Source organism: Pelmatolapia mariae, linkage group LG10_11 (assembly GCF_036321145.2).
Source record: "Pelmatolapia mariae isolate MD_Pm_ZW linkage group LG10_11, Pm_UMD_F_2, whole genome shotgun sequence".
Taxonomy (NCBI): domain Eukaryota; kingdom Metazoa; phylum Chordata; class Actinopteri; order Cichliformes; family Cichlidae; genus Pelmatolapia; species Pelmatolapia mariae.
In genome coordinates this window covers 57,160,410-57,184,184 of record NC_086236.1, presented here as the reverse complement: position 1 = coordinate 57,184,184, position 23,775 = coordinate 57,160,410, and the positions used below count along the sequence as shown (strand labels likewise).

Genomic DNA, 23,775 nt, shown 5'->3' with positions numbered 1-23,775 from the left:
AAAACTTTTATTGCACCATGTTCATTCACTCATGAGCTGCTGTAACATGAATCAAATGGCTGAATTGCCAACTCAGCATGCAGTCAAGTTCTATAGTCTTGCTAATGACCTACTAGGTGTGTTGCAACAGGGACACATGGAAAAGGTGCAGGACAGCGGCCCTCGAGGACTGGAGTTTGAGACCCCTGCCGTATGGTGTTCATGCAGTTTTCTACCCCGCAGTTACAGCATGTCTGACTGCCTGTTCAGCATATGCAAAAATATATGATGAGTTTAAGCATGTGATGACAAAGGCCTTCCATTATGGTGTTTGTCATCACATGTCACAGACATCTGGATGATCATTTGGAATAAACAAAAAACTAAAAACTTGTTACTTCATCTTTTATCTTTATTATTATTGTTGTTCTTATTTTACATTTTTCATTGTTAGGCATTAGGTTTATTTGTAGTAGTCCTTTCCAACTTCTTTCCCTCTTCCATGTTACTGTGTCAGCTTGTCAGCATCTATTTGGGGTTGGGAGTGGAACAGAAAGTAAGGAAATCCAAAGTGCCATTAAAACCAGGAGAGGTTCTTAAATTTCAGAAGGGATTAATTCAAAAGAAATGACCTCAATGCCACATTTTATTTGGGAACCCTAGAGAGCACTTTGCAAAATAACACATTCTTACAATTTCACCCTCAGATGAGCCAAGCTACGACTGCCAGGGAAGGTGACGTAGGTACAGAGCATGTGAGAGTGGTTAAGTTAATGTCTCTTGTCTAGATGAAGGCACAAGAGGGATCAATGGCAAGGTGTAGAGATTCAGTATCTTCAGTCTTCAGTGGACACTCCATTTCTGGCACAAAACACCTGTAAAAGATGGTCAATTTAGGAGGTGACCCGACAACTTCAGCCTGTCAAACATAGCAATGGAGCAGTATGTTTAAAAAAAAAAAAAAAAAGCCTAATTAAGCATGCACTCAGTACCCTAAGAATTTTTATGGTAGTTAAACACAGTGATAGTCACAAATCATATCACTTCAAACAGAGGTGATCCAGTAATGCTGCACTAATGAATTAGACTAACTATTCACTTTAGCTAAAGTTATTAAGTTAGCTAAAGAGTTGGGATGCTGTGTAAGACATAAATAAAGCTAAAATACAAAGGTTTGGACGCTGTTTTGCATGTTTCCCTACTGTAGGGGTCTCTGCAAGCATACAGGGCTCTGAGATGGTACAAGATGACAACTTTGGAATTCTACTAGAAACAGTCGATCATATTTGTCAAAGCTGAATCCAGGGCAAACTACGCTAAATTAGCGTTTTTAGCTAACAGCTACAATAAGCATAAAAGTTACTGTACGGCTATCAATTGTTAACATGACGCTTGTTCTTATACATGTAATACATTTATTACCAACCTGAGAATTTATCCGCTGGTCATTCGACATGACGAATGACTTCTGAAGTCTTAATTCAGCTCATGATGCTGTAGTTTCCCGTCAGTAACACTTTCGGTCCGCTAGTAAAACGTAGTTGTATTAATCTGCGCTCGACTACTCTTGAACCGGAACCGGATGTAAGTCCCAAAAAACTGAATTTTGGAACTGAAATTGAATTGTACAGGGTGGGCCATTTATATGGATACACCGTAATAACATGGGAATGGTTGGTGATATTAAAGTCCTGTTTGTGGCACATTAGTATATGTGAGGGGGCAAACTCCTCAAGATGGGTGGTGACCATGGTGGCCATTTAGAAGTCAGCCATCTTGGATACAACTTTCGTTTTTTCAATAGGAAGAGGGCCATGTGACACATCAAACTTATTGGTAATGTCACAAGAAAAACAATGGTGTGCTTGGTTTCAACGTAACTTTATTCGTTCATGAGTTATTTACAAGTTTCTCTTTGTTCACAGCCATTGACATGTTGAAGAGGTTAACACGTGATGAGCGGATCGAAATTGTGTTGATATCTGGTGAACGCAGTAACCGGGTCATTGCAGCAGATTTCAATGCAAGACACCCTACGAGACCACCCATCTCCCATGCTACAGTTAGCAAAGTGCTTGCTAAGTTTCATGAAACTGGTTCAGTGTTGGATTTGCCAAAATGTGGACGCAAGAAAACTGTCACTAATGAAGAAACATCAGTGGCTCTTCTAGCTTCATTCAGCAAGAGCCCACAGCGTAGCACTCGCCGCATGTCACTGGAGAGTGGCATTAGTCGAACATCCCTTCGGCGGATATTAGCTACTCACAAATGGCACCCTTACAAACTCCAGCTACTGCAGCATCTCAACGAGGATGACCCAGATCGGCGCACAGAATTTGCAGAATGGGCAAAACAAAAATTGGAACAGGACCCTCAGTTCATGCAGAAGATTTTGTTCAGTGATGAGGCAAACTTTTATGTGAATGGTGAAGTTAACAAACAAAACCACCGCTATTGGTCTGACACTAACCCACATTGGATGGATCCCTCCAAGACTGTTGGAACAACAAAAGTGATGGTTTGGTGTGGTATATGGGGTACAACGATAGTGGGTCCATTCTTCATCAATGGAAACCTCAAGGCCACTGGATATTTGAAATTGCTACATGATGATGTGTTTCCCTCTTTATGCACTGAAGCTGGCACGTTCCCTGAGTTTTTCCAGCAAGATGGTGCACCAACACATTATGGGTGCCAGGTCCAAGCATTCCTAGATGAACAGTTTCCTGGAAAGTGGATTGGTCGTCGTGGGCCAGTTGAATGGCCCCCAAGGTCTCGCGATCTGAACCCCTTAGACTTTTATCTTTGGGGTCATCTGAAGGCAATTGTCTATGGTGTGAAGATACGAGATGTGCAGCACCTGAAACTACGGATACTGGATGCCTGTGCTGGCATTTCTCCTGCAGTGTTGCTATCAGTGTGTGAAGAGTGGGAGAAGAGGGTTGCATTGACAATCCAACACAATGGGCAGCACATTGAACACATTTTATAAGTGGTCAGAAACTTGTAAATAACTTATGAACGAATAAAGTTACGTTGAAACCAAGCACACCATTGTTTTTCTTGTGACATTACCAATAAGTTTGATGTGTCACATGGCCCTCTTCCTATTGAAAAAACAAAAGTTGTATCCAAGATGGCGGACTTCTAAATGGCCACCATGGTCACCACCCATCTTGAGGAGTTTGCCCCCTCACATATACTAATGTGCCACAAACAGGACTTTAATATCACCAACCATTCCCATGTTATTACGGTGTATCCATATAAATGGCCCACCCTGTAGAACTGAAACTGAATGGTGAGAAGTGAATCTGAAATTATTCGAGAGCTAAATTTTTAAAGGATAAAATACAGTTTAAAAATATAAAATTCAATTTCAATTTAGTGATGATCATTTTCAAACCAATAAATTGAATTTCAAATTAGGCTAATTCATATTCAGTTTGTAAAAGCATTTATTCAAGTTACAATTCAGATTCAATCCGAGCAATTCAAATTCGAATTTAACTTATTCAAATTCAGTTTCTGATGGCACAGATTTCTGCCCATAACTTTCCTTCTTCATTCTGATGCTCAGTTCTAACTTGAGCAGGTCATTTAAATGTTTACATGCCAGAATGTTTTGAGTTTGTGCCAAATGATTAGCTATTTGGATATTAATTAAAAAGATAATAAAATGAAATTTTAAAAGTTTGCAAGTGGGTGGAGGTTGAAGGAGAGGTTATTAATTATTTCTGTAACAACTTTCAAAACAACAACAACAGCAAAACAAAACATTTATACTTTTTATGCATTATTTATAATAATTTGTGATTATCATATGTTTGTAATTGATTCAGTGTCGTTATATACTTTACAAATACAGGTTATTTTCAATACAAGGCTATCATGAAACCATAAGGTTGTGGAAAGGCATCTTGCCTGCAGATTAGCTGAAGCCGGTAAAGGGAACTGTATGAATGCAAAGGTAAAGGTAAAAAAATATTTAGAAATGAGCAATAATAAGGTTACACTTGTTAATTTATAGGAACTTTAGGAACACAAAACACTTTATTTAGTAATTGTACATCCATACAGCACTCATTAAACCCACAATAAATGCTTTTGGTGATCTAATTTCATACAAGACGTTTTGTAACAAGTTCAGTGTACTCAAGTTGTACTTGTAATAGTTTCCTCCAAACGTGATCTCCTGTAAGAAAGTGTTTCCTCAGTTGTATCAGCAAAGGCACAATGTCAGTAACATAGTCTGTCTTAACCTAGGTTCTGCACTAGGGGGAGTTAAAGGACCATTAATTTGAACAGAGGTGATAATTTAGGTTTTGCCTCTTAAATCTAAAAGGTTTTAGCATTTTGGCTTTCTTTATATTCAGAGTCATATTAACTGATATATAAAATGCTTTTACACACATTGCATCTATTTTCTAGACTGCTTAAAGGTCTGCTGTTTATGGCCCAGAAGCATAAATAGTACATCAAATTTATAAAAACCAAACAGAAACTGAATAAAATCTGGGTCTGTGTCCTTTAAAAAAACTATCTGGTTTGTTTTACTACAAGAAATTACAGGAACTTTTTTAGCAAAAATATTGTTTCCACAATCATAAAACCAGTGCAAAATAACTGCAAGGTCGCTTTTTCCTTACTGCCTGAGCTAAAATGAAAGTGTTGTATATTGTTACAATAATAAGTGCACTTTTTCTATTTTTTATTACATTCGAAAGAATAATTAAAAAAATAGTAAAAAAAAAATGATAAAAGGAGACACTACAGTGTTTGACATCAGGTACCCAACCATAGTAGTTAAACAGCTTCTGCAGGGGTTATTTCAGCTCGAACACACTATCACAGAACGCTCAGACAGACGTGGCAAACGTTGATAAGAGGGTTACTTTAACCAAACCATAATCTTTCCCTATAACTAACCAGAGAGTTATTTCTATTATTTACATTGCTTATTTCTATTGTTATATCATCATATTAGGCGCAACATTTTGAGCACATAGAATTTTTGTCAGATGATCCCCACATTATACATTACAAATACAACCTTCTTTGCCTTCTTATGATATGAAATGAATTCTATTTCTCTATTCCACATGTCTGTATACTTGTTCTCTGAGTGAATGCACAGAATTTCTTTTCTTTTTTTGTTACTATTCCATAATAACCTTAGTGGTGATACAAAACTTGGATACACAAATATTTTTCTGAAAAAGTTGGTAGTCATTGTTGAACAGTTCTGATTTGACTTCACTGTGATTGTTGAAATTTTTCACACAACTTCCTGAAAAATCAAGAAAACAAAAGACAGTTTTCAGTTTTGCAATAGATACGTGTTAAATAGACTTCTACAGTAGCCCCCAGTAGTGATCTATGGTAATCCAATTTATTATTGACGATGCATGCTGGCGATTAAAATCTTACCGTCCTTCGTCCTTGGTTGTATCAAGAAAGGCACAGACAGCTTTATCTCTATTAAAAATCTCCTCTTTCAAGCTCTGAATGTTCTCCTGGGCTTTACTTTTAGCCGCTTCATGATCGTCTGAGACAATAAAAAATAATAACAAATGAGAGCAAAAACTGAGAATGTGTAAACCTATTATTAGAAACTGGTAGCTTTGCGTTCAAAGTAATTATTTGGATTGAACAGTAACTGAAATCAAAAAGTCCTGTAGCTGGACCCGTGTGGCTCAGTGTTGCAACAGCTGGTTTTACAGGTTTTTCATAAAGGAATGTAAAAATGGAACAGTTCTTTTTCTCCTTGTGTAGACAATTCTCCTATGTGATCCATATTATTGTGTAGAAGCAAACATATTTGTAGATCTGTCAGTCCAGAGCTCATAACAACAAAGCAGAACTTAAACAGAAAGCTGGCTTACCTTTGAGTTTATTTATTTCCCCAGTTGTACTATCCCTCGTCTTCTCCGCCTTCTCCTAATGCGAAAACAAGTGGAAGTCAGCAGTTACACTGGTTTACTGCGGAATGAAGCTCAAATAGAGACAATCAAGCTAATATTTAAATGTATTACAGTTGTTCACATGATCATTTTCTTTTTTATTTTTGTTAATATTTAGACTGCAGCACAAGCATGCAAATGAATTAAAACCTGTGGAGAGTCAAAGTGCAATTGTGTGCGTGTGTGCGCCCGCGAGCCTTGCCTTCTCCGTGGTACAGGCCGTCAGACCTTTACCCGCGTCCTCCGATGACTTTTCAATTTCTGCCTTTTTCTTTTTCAGTTCTTCCACCTTTTTGTTGACGTCGTCCAGCGATTTCTGCAGCTCGGAGATTTTGGCTTTCAGTTCGACTATGCCTTCCTCTTTCCTGGTGACCTGCGCCGAGTTCTCCACTAAGCGGACTTTTAAGTGACTCAGGCGGAATTCCTGATGCACGACCTGGAAAATCAAGACACCCATCACAACAACACTCAGGCCGATTAACGCGATCGCCAGCTTCATCTTGGTTTCTACGGGGAGACACGAGATACACGATGGAGAACTCTTGAGGGCCACTTGTTCATCCCAGGTCTCCGACCTTGCGCACGCGTCTCCTAAAGACCAGTCCGCCGGTGTGACGGGAAACTTGCAGGCTGCGTTACCTGCTGAACTGGATGGGCGTGACAAACCACCTGTTTCCTCCTGTGGCACTCTCTCACACCCTCTCTCTCGCTTGCTCTTGTTGGCAGGCACTTAAACAAACACTTTGAATGTATTTACATCATGATCGTGCAGCCTATCTCGAGCCTATCTCTTGCAGGCCTAACATCTGCTGTTTGCTTTCAACATAGTATTTATATATATATGCATACATATTTTAAAAAGGAAGGCCGTTCACTATATTTTGTACAGAACTATATGTGCGTTTACCTTCGTACATATTTTTTTGAATTATGGAGGTTATTATTTGGCCTACTAATATATATTTATATACTTACGTGTGTGTGTGTGTGTGTGTACAGGCCTATATACAGACTACAGGCCTACTAAGGCAAACCAGTTTGCTCAAAGCCAACAGGCCCAACCTGTCTATCTTTAGATACGGCATGCTAGGAGAGGGCGTGTTTACTGACGAGCTCAGGTCCAACCACATTGATGAAAGTCCAATCCAGGTAACCGCAGGTGACTCAGTAATTCATTCACGGTGTTGCCAGGGTCACGCACAGAGCAACTTTGCCGGATCCACTGACAACACTCGTGAACGTTAAAGAGGCCACACTGCAAGAAGATCCGCTCTTCACTTTCCACAGTAAAGGAAGGCTGTCAGCGCCGGGCAAACAATGAAGCCGCAGTTTTTGCTACCTGCGACCGTAGTGGTGTCGGTCGCTTTGGTGGGGATCATGAAACTGCGGAAAGGTGAGCACGAAAAATACGAGAAGCAGTTCAAGTTTCAGGATGTCAGACTGCGGGTTGCCTTTGATGTGCTGGGAGAATATCAGAACGATAAGGCAGAGAAGCAGAACATGCTGGAAAAGGCCAGCACTGAGCATAAAGCGCTGGAGGAGGAGGTGAACAAGCTCCAGACCGGCGGGGACAAGTCAAAGGGAGATACGGACGCCTGCCAGGCAGACCTGGTGAGTAGAAATATTTATCCGGCGTTATTAGGTTCACACAGTTTTATTACTTTTGTTTCTTTGTTATTCTTACGGGAAGAGAGAGCTAGTGGAACTCCCAAAACCCGTTCCACCTGTTGAGGAGCTTAGGTGCACTCAGGTGCACTCAGAAAATCAGGCTCATCCGCCTGACAGTGGACTTTATGCCACCACTAAACTGAAGCTGATTTCCTACATTACTGTACAAAATATCAGTCTTTGACATCCAGCTCTCAAGCACCCCCGCTTTTGAAGATTAGACTTGATAAAGCATATAGATGGATCCCGTAGCTATGCTGCAATGGGTTTGTGATTTCACTTCCCATGATGCACGTTTCTTCTTCACCACATTGCATCCAATTATTAATTAATATGAGTAACAGCGTACATGGTCGTTTGTATTGGCAAGTTCCTCATCTGTACGTAAATTTACTAATGATGCAGCACAGTGTTCTGATTTATAGCTTGTTTTGTCTTCGTGGTTTTTGAGGTGGTCTAATGGTTAATGCAAGAAGAAACACCTATAAATTCTTTATCATGTGAACTGTTCTGGCTCAGTCATTTCTGATTTATGATATAACCCAATTCTAAATCTTTCTGCTGCAGCAGTAGTTTTGGCCTGTCTGCCTGTGGTTTCTTCCTGTTAAAAGGGAGATTTTCCTTTCCGCTGTCACCAAATGCTTACTCATAGGTGTCATTTGATTGTTGGCCTGTTCTCTGTATTGTTGCAGGGTCTGTGCTATATAATATAAAATGCCTTGATGTGATTGATGTTGTGATTTGGATAAAAAAAATGATGATTTTTTTTTGTTAATTCAAACAATATATTATAGCCTCTGCTGTATATATTGCAGGCCCTATTGGGAAAGTTAGCATACTCCTTCACCCAAAGAAACAGCAGTGGATGGTGCTTTCAACTGTAAGAAAAATAGCATGTAGGCTAGTGCTTATGCTAGGTCTATAAATGCTATATATCTGGTACATGCCACATTACCAAATGGAAGTGCCTTTGCTGTGTAGCATCATTGTGCATGTGGCTGAGGAGAAAGCCAAGCGAGCCACTATTTTACTCCTCTTTGGTTCTTGTGGGTTTTTTTTCTCCCAATCATTTATATTTACATACTTAACACATTCACATTCTGCAAACCATTTGTGCAAATTTGATCTCTGTGGTTTCACCAGTGCTTTGTGTTGCTGAGCTTTTTCTTTGCATTTGCAGAAGGCAATAACAGATGAGGTGGCAGCAGCAGAGACACAGTTAAAAAGTCTGAAAGGTAAGTGATGGTTTATGAAGTCCAGTGAATGAAAGTAGTCGTGTAATTGGAAGTAAAGAAAGTAAAGACTTTTTTGTATGTTTTACTAAGCTTATACTAGCTTCGAACTCATCTTGTAATTTATAACACTTACAGCTGACCAGGAAAAAGAGAAGACGAGCTGGACAACAGAAGAAGACACTCTGAAGCAGGAACTAGCAAAACACAGCTTAGCGTGCCAGTTCATAAAAACAGATAATGCAGAAGCTAGGTATGGTTATCACTTTAATTAACATAAATCAGCAGAGCCTACTATTATATGTATTGTGATATTGATGCACTTATTATTTTTTTATTGTAATTTTTTCTGTTAAAAGAACTCTGTGTGGAATACAAGAGCAACCAAAGGCTGAAGCCCCCAAACAAGAAGAGGCAAAGGCCGAGGCTCCCAAACAAGAGCAACCAAAGGCCGAGGCCCCCAAACAAGAAGAGGCAAAGGCCGAGGCCCCCAAACAAGAGCAACCAAAGGCCGAGGCCCCCAAACAAGAAGAGGCAAAGGCCGAGGCCCCCAAACAAGAAGAGGCAAAGGCTGAGGCCCCCAAACAAGAAGAAGCAAAGGCTGAGGCCCCTAAGGCTTAAAAGGCTAAAGAAATTGGACCCATAAGATCAGGCATGGACACTAGTATCCTGGACTTGGTCTAATTTGGTGTGTGATATATAAAAGAACAAGGATAAATCTAGTTAGACAGAAGGGTTAAGATACCCGATAACGGTGCACATGGTAAACAATACTCTAGTTTCTTGATACTGAGATAGCCAACTGTCTAAAAGCAGCACGTGAAGTTTATGTGAATGATAAAAGGTCCTACTGTAAATTCATAGATAGGAATTCAGTTTTGCTTATTTTGTTTTTATAATTTAACATTGGATCATTTAAGTTCAGTTTGAGTCTTTTAAAATGTTTTATGGGTGACATTTGTCAGGGGGAAGATGCAAGTGGTTCAGAATAGGCGTGCAACAGTTTGCGAAGGTGTTTCACTCACAGTCATATGGACGTGCTAAGATTCAATTAAAAAATCATCAGATAAGTTGTGTTGTCAGATCTATTTTATTTTGGTAATCTTCAGTTTTACTTTTCAGTTTACAACCCCAACTCCTTAAAAAGTCAGGATGCAGTGTAAAATGTAATAAACACGTCTCAAAGAAGTTGGGACAGGGCCATTTTTACCACTACATAGCATTCCCTCTTCTTCTTCTTCTTCTTCTTCTTCTTTTTTTTTAAATACTTTTTTTTAAATTATAGGATTTTTGCCTTTATTTGATAGTTGATCAGTGTAGATTAGACAGGAGAGATGGTGAGAGAGAGCAGAAGAGAACACACAGGAAAGGGCCAGAGGTCGGACTGGAAACCTGACCGGTGGATTTTAGCCACAAGGCATACGGGTGCACGCTCAACGAGTGAGCCAAGCTGGCGCCCCATCACCTTTTCTTTTAACAGCAAAGTAAATGTCAGGGAACTGAAGAGATCAGATGATGGACTTTTGGGAGAGGAATGTTTTTCCCATTCTTATCTGATCAACAGTCCCGGGTCTTCTTTGTTGTATTTTTAGATTCATGATGTGGCAAATGTTTTCAATAGGTCTGGACTGCGGGCAGGCCAGTTCACCACCTGGACTCTTCTACTTCAGCATTGTCTTTCTGAAATATGCAAGGCCTTCCCTGTAAAAGAGTTTGTCTGGATGGGAGAATGTTCATTTAAAACCCATATATATCTTTCTCTCCTCAGTCATGTCGCTGACCTGTTACTAGTAGTACTACTTACTCTTCCAGCCTTTTGTTTCCATCCCAACTTTTAATATTAACCTTGTTTAAGAGGAACAATGTTTATCTGCTGTGGTTCAGTTGAATTTATGGCACAAAAGTAATGCGAAACTGTAAACTAACTATGTTTTGACTGATTGGTTGTATGCATGTAATATCTTGTAAATAGTATGCTTGAGTTTAGGTGTAAAAAATTAAATGAAAAGAAATTAAATGCATGTCTTTTGGCATTTTCAAACAGTAGGGGGAATATTTCTGTAATGTAAGTTCAAAGTCTCCACAGCAGTCTTTTTTAAAATTAAGTAGCAGAATAATTACACAGAAATGCACTAAGAGTTATTATAGTGCAAGAAAAACCTCAATTATATATGCAGGGCACATTATTGTTCTTAAAAATGGAACATCATGATTATTTGTGTGTGAAATGGAGTGCTGTGGCATGCTGCAAATTTTGGTATCAATCCGATACCAAGTAAAAGGGACAATATTGCCAATACCAATAATGGTATCAATACTTTTAGATTTATTACTTATAAAGGCAGCTTATGGAGGGAAGAGCCGCGTGTCATGACTTTTGAGATGAATCATCATCAGTTTGCAAATTCTGAACATATTTTAATGACCAGTAAATCAATGTGATTTTTGCTTTCAACATCACACCTTTCAGCGTTTCATGTTTTTTTAAATTGTTTTTTTTTTTGGGGATACTTGAAATGAATGTACCAATCTCTAAAGCACTTTGAGTCAACTTCTGTTGTTTAAATGTGCTATAGGCTATAAATAAAACAGATGTGACAACACAAAAAGGTTCAGATATTTTTATATTCGGTGTTTGCGGAATATTTACTTTTTTTTTTAAAAAGTATTAATTTGACACAATCTAGTGGGCTACATACTGAACTGAACTTAGAGGATAGAAAGAAGGTATTGATCCTATTGCGCTAGTATCAATATGATACCACTACCAGCACTGGTATCGATACTATTGTTACTTGGATCAATTCACCCACCTCTAATGAAACCCACAAAGCTGAACAATAATTAAAGTTGAATATTTATCTCTGAGATGTAGAGGACGAGAAGTATGAAATAAAAATCCCTTGGAAAAGTATTCAACCTTATTACAACATATTATAAAACATACAAAATGTCATTGCCATTATAATCCAAAATGTGATCATTTATTTTGTGACCACACACACTAAGCACACCAAGGATTTTCAGTTTGCTGTGCTTGCTTTATTTCTAGGCTTACTGACCGCTCAAAGTGCTGTACACCACAAGTCACATACTCTTATACAGCACCTCATTCAACAAAGTTCAACCCCTGTATCTGCTTTACATCCACAACTAATTCAGAACATCTCTGGACTGTAGGAGGAATACAGAGTACCTACACAGGAGAACCATTAACCAGATTCAAGAGTCAAGATTCAAAGTGTTTATTGTCATGTGTACAGAAGAAATAGCATTTCTCTGTGCAATGAAATTCTTCCTTTGCTGTCCATACACAAATGCCAAGTTAGGTAGGGTTGAAGGAACAAAATAAATAAGGATATGTTCATGGATGTTCAGGAGTCTGATAGCAGTGGAGAAGAAGGAGTTGTTGACTCGAGATGTTCTGGATTTTGGACTTCTAAACCTTCGTCTCGAGGGCAGACGTGTGAACAGTCCGTGTTGGGGGTGTGTGGGGTCTCTAAGGATAGAGGCAGCTCTCCTCTGGACTTTGCGATGGTAGATGCTCTGCAGAGAGGGCAGCAGGTTACTGGTGATCTTCTCCACAGCGGGTCAGTTGCTCTCCAAAGTGCAGCTGTAGAAGCTGCTGAGGATCTTGACCGACATCCCAAATTTCCTCAGCTTCCTCAGGAAATACACCCGCTGCTGAGCCTTCTTGACCAGCTGTGTAGTGTTCAGTGACCAGGTGAGGTCCTCAGTGATGTGGACACCCAGGTACCTAAAGCTGCTCACCCTCTCCACTTCACTCTCCCGGATAAACAGCGGCTGGTGAGGCCTCTTCTTCTTCCTCATGTCCACTATCATCTCCTTTGTTTTGTTAGTGTTGAGGGTGAGGTTGTTGTCCTCACACCATGACACCAGACCGGCCACCTCTCTCCTATAAGCCGCTTCAAACTGCGACCGATCACTGCAGTATCATCCGCGAACTTCAGTATGATGTTCTCTTTGTCGGAGGCGACACAGTCGTGACTGTACAGGGTGTAGAGGATGGGGCTGAGGATGCAACCCTGTGGAACTCCAGTGTTTGTAATAATGCTGACTGAAGTCCTGTTGCCGATCCTGACAGACTGAGGCCTGCCAGTCAAAAAGTTCTGTAGCCAGTCGCAGAGGGTGGGGTGCAGGCTGAGTGCAGACAGTTGCTGATGAGTTCGTGAGGGATGACTGTGTTGAAGGCGGAGCTATAGTCAGCAAAGACTACCCTGATATTTCTCTTAATATCACCACTCTCTCAAAACACTTTGCAATGATTCGAGTAAGTGCAACTGGTCTTTAGTCATTTAGGCAGGTGGCGGGGCTTTTCTTGGGGTGAGGGATGATAGTTGTGGTCTTGAAGCATGTGGGAACGATGCTCTGACTGAGGGAAAGGTCAAAGATGGAGTTGAGAACATCAGCCAGCTCATTAGCACATGCTCTAAGGGCCCATCCAGGGATGTTGTCTGGTCCTGATGCTTTGCGGGGGTTGATCTTCCTCAGGATCTTGTGCACTTCGTCTATTGAGACCGCTGGCGGGGGAGACGGTCGGGTAATCTGTGGTTTCTAGGAGGTCTTGGAGGTCTGGAGGGTCTGGGAGATCTGGGAGATCTGGGAGATCTGGAGGGTCTGGAAGGTCTGGGAGGTCTGGGAGGTCTGGGGGGTCTCAAAGCGGGTGTAAAACAGGTTGAGATCATCCATCAGACTGCATGCAGAGTTGATGGTGTTGGTGGTGGCCCTATACTCTGTGATATGCTGCAGGCCTTGCCACATCCGCCTGGGGCCAGCAGAAGAATAGAAGTCATCCAGCTTCTCTCTCTACTGACTCTTAGCTGCTGTAATGGCTTTCCTGATCCTACTTCGCAGCTTTGTACTCCGTCTCATTGCCTGATCTGAATGCAAGAGAGCGAGTACGCAGCCTTTGATCCAGGGCTTCTGGTTGAGGAATTTTCTGATTTGTGTGGTGGGCACAATATTGTCAACACAGGTGCTGATGTACCCAGTCATATATTCAGCATAGTCCTGTATGTTGACAAAACAGTTATCCTTAGTGGCTGCAGTTTGAAATACATCCCAATCTGTTTGAGCAAAACAGTCCTGCAGGATGCTCTCAGTCTCTGGGGTTCTCTGGGGATCAAACCAGGAACCTTATTGCTGTGGGATGACACTGCTGTTGTTTTAAGCCGACAAAATTCTTCCTTAGTAGATTAAAAAACACTATGGGCCACCACCAATCACAATTTTATCCTGATCCCTATCAGTATCCTTTAAAATACCACCAATACATTTCAATCAGATACATGTTTTACAGCAAAAGTGCACATTATAGATTAGCTATTTATAGCACCAAATCACAACAACAGTTGCCTCAACCAGCACATTATAGTAAGGTAAAGACCCTACAATAACACAGAGAAAACATCAACAGTCAAACGGCCCTTTTAAAGCAAGCACTTGGTGACAGTGGGGAGGAAAAACACCCCTTTAACAGGACAAAACCTGAGGGACAGGCAGCCAACGTAATAACATTTTTCAAAACAATGAAATCGTACAATTTATATCCATGAGTCCATGAAATATTTGAAACATCTAATAGTTGGATTAACACCATTCTGCTATGGTGTTAAATGCCATTATAAGCATCAAGAAGAAATACTTTTTGTTCAGAAATGATCTTTTAGCTTCTGATTGCCACCCAGTTGCAAAGAACCTTTGTGCGATTTTTGGCTGTGCTTCTATACACAGTAAATTCCTCAGTGAGCTGGAGGCTTACCACCCTTCACGTGACTTTGAGAGAGTAATTCACACCTTTAATACCGCTGAATTAGACCATTGTAATTCTCTCATTGTTGGGTTTGATCCGTTGTCACTTTGTTGTCTGTGGGCTGTATAAAATGCTTGCCTTCTGGCAGGAAAAATAGGACGTGATCATGTCACACCTGTACTGGCATCTTTACATTTCAGGATCCAGTTTAAAAATGAACTTACTTGCTTTTAAGAGTTTGAATGGCCTGGCACCACCCTACTTAACTGAGCTTTTACAGTCCTACACTGCTGCCAAAGCACTGAGGCCTACAAACCATGCAAAAGCAGTCTTATATATGGTGCTTTATTATGCATTTTAGTGTATTTATTGGTGATTTAATTATTTTTATGTGGGTATTTAGCATAACCTGTGTAGCACTTTTGTAAAATACAGTATAGAAATAAACTTTGACTTGACTTGCAGCAGGTGCACTTAGTAAACTAGTCCCTGAGTTTCTCAGTACCTAAAAGTGTAAAGCAGAGCTAAAGTTTTGTTGTTGTTGTTGTTGTTTTTTAAACAACAACAAAAAACAAGTGTCTGAAAGCATTAATGAAAAATCAATATTTGTAACATTTCTCACAGCTTTGCTAAAAAGTGCAAACAGATGGTGACCTTCCTCTCACTCTCCCTGCCATAAAGTAATTTATATTAGTTGGCTGAGAACACATTGCACACAATAGTTAAGGTGTGGGACTTGTAAGGTGCATGGTTGTGAAATACTGTACCTACTCACTAACCTGTATCCTGGTTGCACAGGTAATAATTTATACATGCAAACACAGATAGAATGAGAAAGAACAATGAGCCAGTCAGACAGTGTTTTTATGTATTGAATAATGCTGCTGTCCTCCATTCTGCTCCTCCATGAAAGGCGTTTGTGTGTCGGTTTCATATTTGACTGCATGTAAATATAAGCTGGCGGAAAAAAAAACAAAATGCTGCACAACTTAAATAAAAATGGAAAGCATCCTCCCCTTTTGCTTTCACTGTGAACCTATTAACCATATGTACATCTGATTTGTGTGTTATTCTACTGGACACTGTGCTCTGGCCTTTAGTTTGGATTGCTTTTATTAATTTATTTTCCTCTGTTAGATAACTCCTCCACGTCTAGCGCTGAAAACACGGAGATATTGAATAACCACTGTTAACCTTGTCTGCCTCACTCCTTTTTAGTGACCCTGCCTCTGCGTCAGTATGTGTGTGCATGAGAGAGAGAGAATGAGCGAGCCTAATCAACTGACCAATCGCAGAACCCACAGCTTTAATGCATCACTCCATATAAACTTCAGTCTGTTATTCTTGTGAAGCTTCGGCTGTACAGCTTGTGTTCTGGTCGATCGTACAGTGTCATTATTTGTGAGTCCTCCATCAGTCCACAGTTGCTCCATCTAATTGTTAATTTTAGATGTATATATTAATATAACATGAATATTACATAGGGTTATTCATAGCATATATGTTAAACGATATATAACATGAGCTACAGGGGGTAGAAATTACTCAGCATTTCCTTCCTCCTCCAGTCAGGAAACGCTCAACATTTTGTTTTTGTGTTGTCTATGCACATATGATGACTTTCACTGATATCGTGTTGGTTGTTTTATGTGCATGAACACGTATATGTTTGAAATGAAGAGTTGATTGACTGAAAGTTTTACTCAGATGAGAACATTTAAGGGTGTCTGTCTGTCGGGTTCAGCATTCATGAATTATGACTTTGTTATTAAAGGGGTTTTTTTAAGCATTTTATCCTTTAACTAGAAACTTAACCAGAGCAGAGAGAAGACAAGAAGTGAAGAGACAGGTGTAAAATGACATGTGACAGAAGTCCTCACTTGGTGTCAAATCAGGGACATAGCAGCTTAATCCTACAGAAGGTCTGCTATTCCATTAGATTTGTTAAGCAGTTGCACAGAAGTGATTATATATGAGATCAGACCCATTAAATTTAACTCGTGACTGCATGTAATGATCAGTTACTGTATGATCAGGTTTACAAAATCACTTCATTGGTTGTAATTTGTGTTTAAAGTGATTTGCTGTTAGTGATGTTATCTGCCCCTTTTTTATAAAAGCACAGAATAAACACGTTTTCACACTCTTGTGATCCTTTTTCTGTCGGGCTAAGACAAGCTGCAAGCAATGTCTTAGTTCTGCAATCTTATCAGCAACACAGTGTTAAAAACTAATACTTCAGCTAAACTGAAACCCCTTTCAGATTAACTTAAATTAACGCTTAAACCTTAAACATGTTATTAGAAAACAGAAAAACTTGGACTAAATTAAAGGGATGTAATTTTCCTCTTAGGTCTTTGAGATGAGGGCACTATAAAAAGGCTTTCAAGCAAACTCTTTTGTCTTTAGTAATGCAAAGGATGTTAGTTGTTTTGTTAAATCTCATGCAATTCATTTTTAAAATCACTTTCCTCTGTATCACCCTGTCATCTCTCACTCTGCTTCACACTGCCAGCCATCTGCTGGAGATTAAAACACTCCCCCAGGCTCACAATTAGGCAATCGAGGGGCTATCATTCCGCCCCAATAGGCTGACAAGGTCGGCGTCATACCAGGAGAGGATACAGAGGCGGCAGCAAGGGACATTTAATCTGACTGATGTCATAAACGTAAACTGTAATGTGTGATTTGATGTGTATGAGCAGAAATGTGCAATTAAGAATGCACCTGTGTTAAAAATAGCCAGATTCTCTGTAAGCGATGATGCTGTTTTATGTTTAGAGCAAAGATATTCATTAAATATATTCCAGCTACAGAAATGTCCACCTTCTCAGCAATACCCAGTGCTTTCAAATTAAAAAGAAAAACTGCGACTCACCACAGGTAAAAGTGTATTTTTATCAGGCAATACATGCAGTAGATGACGTGAATTCAGTACATGTTAGAGTCGTCGAACACAAAGTGGAAGTTATAACAAACCACCCTGACATTCAGAGGTCACACTGACAGCTGGAGGTCACTGAGATTTTAGAGTCAATCCTCAGTCTGCCTCAATGTCACAAGTCTAGCAGAATCGGTTAAACTTTACAGTCATTCTCACGTTAAAATAAAAATATCAAGCAATTGAAAACATAACAGAGCTATTTAATGAATGTCGATCGTTGGACACTAAGCAGTGTCCACATTTTGAAGTAAAAGTCAACTTTTTGCCTTTGAATTGATGTGGAGTTTGAAATTAAGGTAATATTGTTTAAAGTTTCTGCTTAATACAATAAAATTGGGTATTTCTCAGACAAAAAATTACCTTGTACTGCTTTCACATTTAGATGCTCTTGATTGTTGTAATAATGACGGAAAACATATTTAAAAGGATTTTATTTTCCTCCTGTAACCATGTTCAATGCAAACAAACATAATTTAGTTTTATTTGTTTTAAATATATTTATATTTTTAAAGATAATCTTAGATACGACCAGTGACTTTACTGAAATGACCGTCACATTTCACGCTTGTCCCCCCTACAGGCAATAACTGAGTGTTATTTGACTCTGCACTCATGTCAGTGTGTGTGTGTGTGTGTGTGTGTGTGTGTGTACTCACAGTGGGATGAACATTACATCTATTGATCCAGCTAATGTGGGGAGGAAAGACTGCAGGCCACAGCAGCTGATCAATATACCTTTAATTACATGGGACACAGAGTGTGTGTTACTGAAAGAGTGGATGTTGGTGGTCCCCCCCCCCAAAAAAAAATCAAGGGACTGCATATATATAAATGCTGTCCCACTGGGGACAGGCTCACAGACTCGCACACATTCGACAACATTTTTATTATTTTTCTACTTTTTATTAATCAGCATGCCAGTTTTGCGAAGGATCTGCTGATGGGATGGTGGGACTCCACTTGCGCATAGAGAGAATGAGTGAGTATCTTTATTTTTGTTTGTGTTTCATTGTTATCAAGAGTGTTTCTTTATGTAGATCATACCTTTTCTCTTGCCTTTGCACCAACTGTGTATTTCCTGAAGCTAACAGAGATGCTGATCTCAAATGCCAACACGATCTCTGGCTCCCTCGCCCTCTGGGCCTCTGGTCTGTCTTTTTCTTTCTGCAGAAGGTTGTTCAAGTCATGGTTAGTTAAATTCAGCCTTAAACAATCTGACTGATTGTGCGATGTTTGTCACTTCCTAATTTTTTTTTACCTCACTGCCTCATGTCTCTTTTGTGCCACAGGTTTTTCCAGCCTGCAGGATTCTTCCTGGTTTGCCAGAAGCTGTGTGATATGTTTGATATTCGGTTGTTCTTGTGCTTTATAATGTCAACTAAATATCAGACATATTCCTACAGAGTCCGGCACTGACTTCTGACCTTGCTTCATCACTGAAAAAAGGCCTGTGTGTGACGTGAGACGTTCTGCAAAATAAATATGGCGCCGATAGAAATCTTTACAAGTACATGATTGCAGTTCTTAAATAGCAAATTTTTAAAATAGATATGTAAATGATCAAGCTTCAGAATGATCTCTTTATACTCTGAATGACACAAATAAAATAAAAAAATGAGTGAATATCGGCTTCAGCTGTCTGTCTACTCTTTCTCTCAAACACACGGAGGCATGCACACAAGTACACAATTACAATCTTGTTACAGACAGCTGACACAGTAAAGACGTGCATTGTTTGTTTTTTTTTGTTTGTTTTTTCTTTAAAGAGGATCTGACTGTAGGGAAACATCCTGCTTCATGAGCAAATAGGCGTTGCTGTCAGTGTTTGTCTTACCAGAGAAGAAGTCAGGTCTTTCACTTCCTCCTCTTTATTCTTCCAATTATTTATTTATTTATTTTTTACTTTTCAACAATTTAAAAAAAAAATTTAAACAGAATGTAAGGACTTTAGGTAATATTCTGGTTCCCCATCTGCTCTCCTGGAGATTTTCTTTTCCTATTTTTTTCTGGTAGGAATGCAAAATGTGAAATTTTATTTTATTTAATGTCTGACTATTAAGTACCTTTTCCCTTAAATTAGAATAGAATAGCCTTTATTGTCGTTGTACATGTACAACGAAGTTGTACATAGCATTATCATGCAATTTGACTTCAACAAAGAGTCCACCCACTGCATTCCTCAAAGGACATTTTATTATGCAACATCTTATAATAGGTGTCATCCTGATATGAACATGCTGGAAGGAATGTGCCAACTGCAAAACTGGTGGACCCGGGAGGAAAGATGGTTATCTCCTATTTTCATTCTTTCTTTTTTAATTTCTTTTTATATTTTGCAGGTTTTCAATAAGATAATGGACATGCTCCCTATGAGCAAATCATACCGTACTTTGTGATTATAGCTCCCTTCAATTTTTTTAAAGGTAAACTTAACAAACTGTCAAACACAATAAAGCAGAGCCCCCGCCCATAACGACCAGCAGAAATGTTGTTATATGATAAGTCTATGATGAGACAGTGCACAAAAATTCCAGTCCACTGGGATCAACTGTCACCACCACTAGTAGCCATGTTTTTCTTAAATCCCTCAATAAAGTCATGTAAGCTAAATGTCAGTTTTTCCAGTGTGAGAATTCCCATTAACTCAGCATAGCAGTACTTCGCTGTGGGTGCATTCCTGGGACAGGTTTAATAAAATGATTTCCTCTATAACAAACAGAACTAACACCTCTGTTTACTTTTACTTAAGTACGTGTAAGTGTATTACAATGGAGGGTTCAGGTCACTGAAACATTGACTCTAATTGTTTGTTTTTTTAAACAAAACTTTTCTGACATCAAGACAGACTGGTTCTTATATAGCTCTAACACTCAAAGCCTCACTCACACACATGTGCATTGTTCCTATGCTTTAAATCAATTATGACTAGCCAATGGCCAATCAGATGAATGAGGGTTAAAAAAAGTGTGTGTGAGTGTGTGTGAGTGTGTGTGTGTGTGTGTGTGTGTGTGTGTGCGTGTGTGTGCGTGTGTGTGCGTGTGTGTGTGTGTGCGTGTGTGTGTGTGTGCGTGTGTGTGTGTGCGTGCGTGTGTGTGTGTGCATGTGTGTGTGTGCATATGAGCTTATGCTATCACAGGATTCAAGGTGGCTTCTTCAAACACACCCCACAACAAAGAAGAAAAAACATAATGAGCTCAAATTTAATCAGGCGGCCTTCAGATATTGTTAGATGTTGCGTCGTCTCTTGTGTTCCTAAAATAAACCCCACAATGACGCACGCCACACACGAAGAGACTTATAAGAAAAATTAGATAAAGTTCACTGAATCATTTGAAATCCTATTTGGACTAATGTTGTTCCCATGATGATTCATTAATTAAAGGACATGAAATTGAATAAAGCAAGTGACATGCTCCAGTGACTTTTAAAATTAGTCATTTGTAAGCAAAAGACAATCAGCCAAGATCTCTGTTTGAAGGCTAAAATATAATATCAGTCCTTAACTATAAAGAAACAAACCTGTCCTTTCATATTACTTCTTTAGCGGCGGGGTCAAAGGTTTATGTTTATGCTCATGCACACGCATGTAGCTGCTTGTATGTTAGACAATAGGCCAGAGCCTGGTTGTCCTACATAGGGTGTCATCAGCACGATCTACAGATAGGGTCAAATGGCACCCCGTGAAACAAATGTTATCTGAAAGAGTGCACACTGTATACTCTGGGGCACTGTCTGCAAAGCAGTGCAAGGGGGAATGACAAACACTGCAACAAATGTGCTTGTTGTGTGTGCATTTCTGTGTGTGTGGTGTATATGTGCGCGTAAACATCCGCTGGTAATTAATGAGTGGGAGGTTTGTGGACACATGGCAACAAAGAAAGTAGAAAGTGAGTGTGTTCTGATAAAACAAAGGGGGGTTGGGGGGAACGTGCTGCTGCAGTATAAATAGAGAGAGACCATGAGGAGAGAGTGCATCAGTTCAGGAGGGGCACTGAGGAGGAGACGGAGGAAGAAGCAAGAAGAGGGTGGATGACAGAAGGAGGACGCACAGAGGAGACCTGAGAGACAATATAGCAGCAGAACATTTTTATACACAGTGCTGGAAACTTCAACCCGAGTGAGAGCATCAACCTGAGTACTGAGTTGATGAACCTGAGTCAGACTGATGTGTTCATGGTGTTTCTTTAACCTTTGCACTTCTTCTATTTTCAGAAATGGCAAACACAGCAAGTATGCTCCTGGCTCTACTGTCTTTCCTGAGTGCCACTGTGCCATGCTTTTCTGTGTACAGCAGTGGTGAATGCTTCTTCAACACTAAAGGTATTATATATCCTACATATGCAATTAGACACTTCTTTTTTTCTTTTTTTTTTGGTGCTCATACCTAACGTTTTCTGAATGTCTCCATCCACTTAGTCTGTGTGCTGTGGTTACTCATCAGATGCACATTTTATAACAGGATTGGTTCAAAAGCTTCAGATGCATACTAATGTAATAAGCTACCAAGTATGAAGAGGCTGCAGTTTTCTTTACACAAACATTCAGAGCATCTATACCTGAGAGAAGGTAATTCAGTGAAGTGCAGGAGTGAAAAAGCTGCATTTAAACTGGTTTTATAGCATTTTTTTTTTGTTCTTGTGTAGTTAACTTCTAAAACTGCACAAAAAAAAATGTATTTAGGCGTTTTTTTAACTATAATTTAATGCTGTAATGAACATTTTTAATACATATGGACTTATTCTCGTAAATTTTGAATGTAATGGCATGGAATTCGTTTTGGTTTTTTTTTTTAATTTTCTACTTCTCTTTCTCATGTTTGTCATTTTTAAGGGACCTGTGAACACATGGGACAGATGTACGGGATAGGAGAAAGCTGGATCACCAGTGACTGCTACCAGTGTGTTTGCATGGAGCCTTTCGGAGTGGGATGCTGTGACCAGTGAGTTTCCTTACACACACACACACACACACACACACACACACACACACACACACACACACACACACACACACACACACACACACACACACACACACACGCACGCCAAACACAGACTGTATTTTGATGTGGCATTCACAACTAAACTAACTAAACACTAATCTTTCCTGCAGTGGATCTCAGCCTGTGGACTATCCAGATTGGTGCGAGGTCATCCGTAAGCCGGATTCTTGCACCAGCGTTGCAGTGATGAAAGTCAATCACAAACTGCCGTGCCTCTGGGGACAAGGCCGTCTCAGGACAGCTGCAGGGCAGCCGTGGAAATCTGACAACGATCCCTTATTTTGAATTCATCAAATAAAACCAAAGATAACAACAGATAAAATGTGATATTTATTAAGAATAACTAAATAAGTTATTGGTTTTAGTTTATCATAAATTAGTCAATTTTACACAAAAAAGCAATTACCTCCATATCTGTTTGCCATATTATATTAATAATTATATTTGTCATTTTAATATTTTGACGTTTGTTATTGAACTGTCACTTTAAATGTTTTACATGTGTCTGGTTCACCTTTTAAGATCAAATAAAATCTACAATATATCTGATTTATGGCTTTTTCCAATTTGTTACTGTGTCATTATTTTATATAAATATATGTCTTTGTTATTTTTCTAACACTTAACTGTAACCATAGTGTTTATAAACTGCACAATGGCTTTTCTAGCTTTCTAACTGGTATTTAGAGCATCTGTACCTGAAACGAAAAAGTTGCCAACTGAAGAGAGGTCAGTGTTTTGAAAATATAAAGGATCGCAAATAGAGTTTCGGACTTTGAGCTGTAATTCTATACGTTTTACAACTTTTCCTGCTGATTAAACTTCCCTCAAAGCCATTTATACTACACTAAAGTACTAAGTAATAGTGAAGGAAAGTGTGTGTGTGTGTGTGTGTGTGTGTGTGTGTGTGTGTGTGTGTGTGTGTGTGTGTGTGTGTGTGTGTGTGTGTGTGTGTGTGTGTGTGTGTGAGAACCATGGTTATTTATTTATTGATTCAAATTCCTAATTTTCTAAGGTACGGTATGGTTGTGGTGTAGAAACAGCAATGGGAGTCATTAGATTTGTGCTTCTATGATCACTGTGGGTCAAGACGAGACACTCTCTGTGTATATGCACAGCTAATTCTTTATTTCTTTTATTCTTAATTTCTATCAGATAGTGTTTAAAGTTTTCGAGAGTGCAACGCAGTTTTCGAACTTTTATTTTGAAAGCGC

At 39.4% G+C, this 23,775-nt stretch overlaps 3 protein-coding genes across 3 annotated transcripts; 2 read left to right on the top strand and 1 right to left on the bottom strand.

Moving 5' to 3' along the window:
- Nucleotides 1-4,054: 4,054 nt before the first annotated feature.
- On the bottom strand, nt 4,055-6,731 carry si:dkey-87o1.2 (uncharacterized protein LOC796684 homolog). The gene is made up of 4 exons (XM_063487141.1): nt 6,145-6,731; nt 5,865-5,919; nt 5,410-5,527; nt 4,055-5,269 (listed from the first exon to the last, which is right to left on the bottom strand). The coding sequence occupies exons 1-4, from the start codon at nt 6,439-6,441 to the stop codon at nt 5,236-5,238; spliced, it is 504 nt and encodes a 167-aa protein (XP_063343211.1). The 5' UTR covers nt 6,442-6,731; the 3' UTR covers nt 4,055-5,235.
- A 180-nt stretch (nt 6,732-6,911) lies between these two features.
- zgc:174935 (uncharacterized protein LOC796019 homolog) lies at nt 6,912-11,411 on the top strand. The gene is made up of 4 exons (XM_063486674.1): nt 6,912-7,553; nt 8,791-8,845; nt 8,981-9,095; nt 9,202-11,411. The coding sequence occupies exons 1-4, from the start codon at nt 7,260-7,262 to the stop codon at nt 9,461-9,463; spliced, it is 726 nt and encodes a 241-aa protein (XP_063342744.1). The 5' UTR covers nt 6,912-7,259; the 3' UTR covers nt 9,464-11,411.
- Nucleotides 11,412-21,542: 10,131 nt separating this feature from the next.
- On the top strand, nt 21,543-23,060 carry msmp2 (microseminoprotein, prostate associated 2). Its single transcript, XM_063487613.1, has 4 exons — nt 21,543-21,676; nt 21,772-21,879; nt 22,390-22,498; nt 22,672-23,060. Exons 2-4 carry the CDS (start codon nt 21,774-21,776, stop codon nt 22,844-22,846), a joined length of 390 nt encoding a protein of 129 aa, XP_063343683.1. The 5' UTR covers nt 21,543-21,676; nt 21,772-21,773; the 3' UTR covers nt 22,847-23,060.
- The last annotated feature ends 715 nt before the right edge of the window (nt 23,061-23,775 follow it).

Coding starts and splice junctions, on each gene's coding strand:
- si:dkey-87o1.2 (XM_063487141.1), bottom strand. CDS start 6,441: ATGAAGCTGGCGATCGCGTTAATCGGCCTGAGTGTTGTTGTGATGGGT. Junction 5,920..6,144: donor CGGCCTGTACCACGGAGAAG/GCAAGGCTCGCG, acceptor TTTTCGCATTAG/GAGAAGGCGGAGAAGACGAG. Junction 5,270..5,409: donor ACAACCAAGGACGAAGGACG/GTAAGATTTTAA, acceptor TTGATTTTTCAG/GAAGTTGTGTGAAAAATTTC.
- zgc:174935 (XM_063486674.1), top strand. CDS start 7,260: ATGAAGCCGCAGTTTTTGCTACCTGCGACCGTAGTGGTGTCGGTCGCT. Junction 8,846..8,980: donor ACAGTTAAAAAGTCTGAAAG/GTAAGTGATGGT, acceptor TAACACTTACAG/CTGACCAGGAAAAAGAGAAG. Junction 9,096..9,201: donor ACAGATAATGCAGAAGCTAG/GTATGGTTATCA, acceptor TTCTGTTAAAAG/AACTCTGTGTGGAATACAAG.
- msmp2 (XM_063487613.1), top strand. CDS start 21,774: ATGGCAAACACAGCAAGTATGCTCCTGGCTCTACTGTCTTTCCTGAGT. Junction 21,880..22,389: donor ATGCTTCTTCAACACTAAAG/GTATTATATATC, acceptor GTCATTTTTAAG/GGACCTGTGAACACATGGGA. Junction 22,499..22,671: donor GGAGTGGGATGCTGTGACCA/GTGAGTTTCCTT, acceptor TCTTTCCTGCAG/TGGATCTCAGCCTGTGGACT.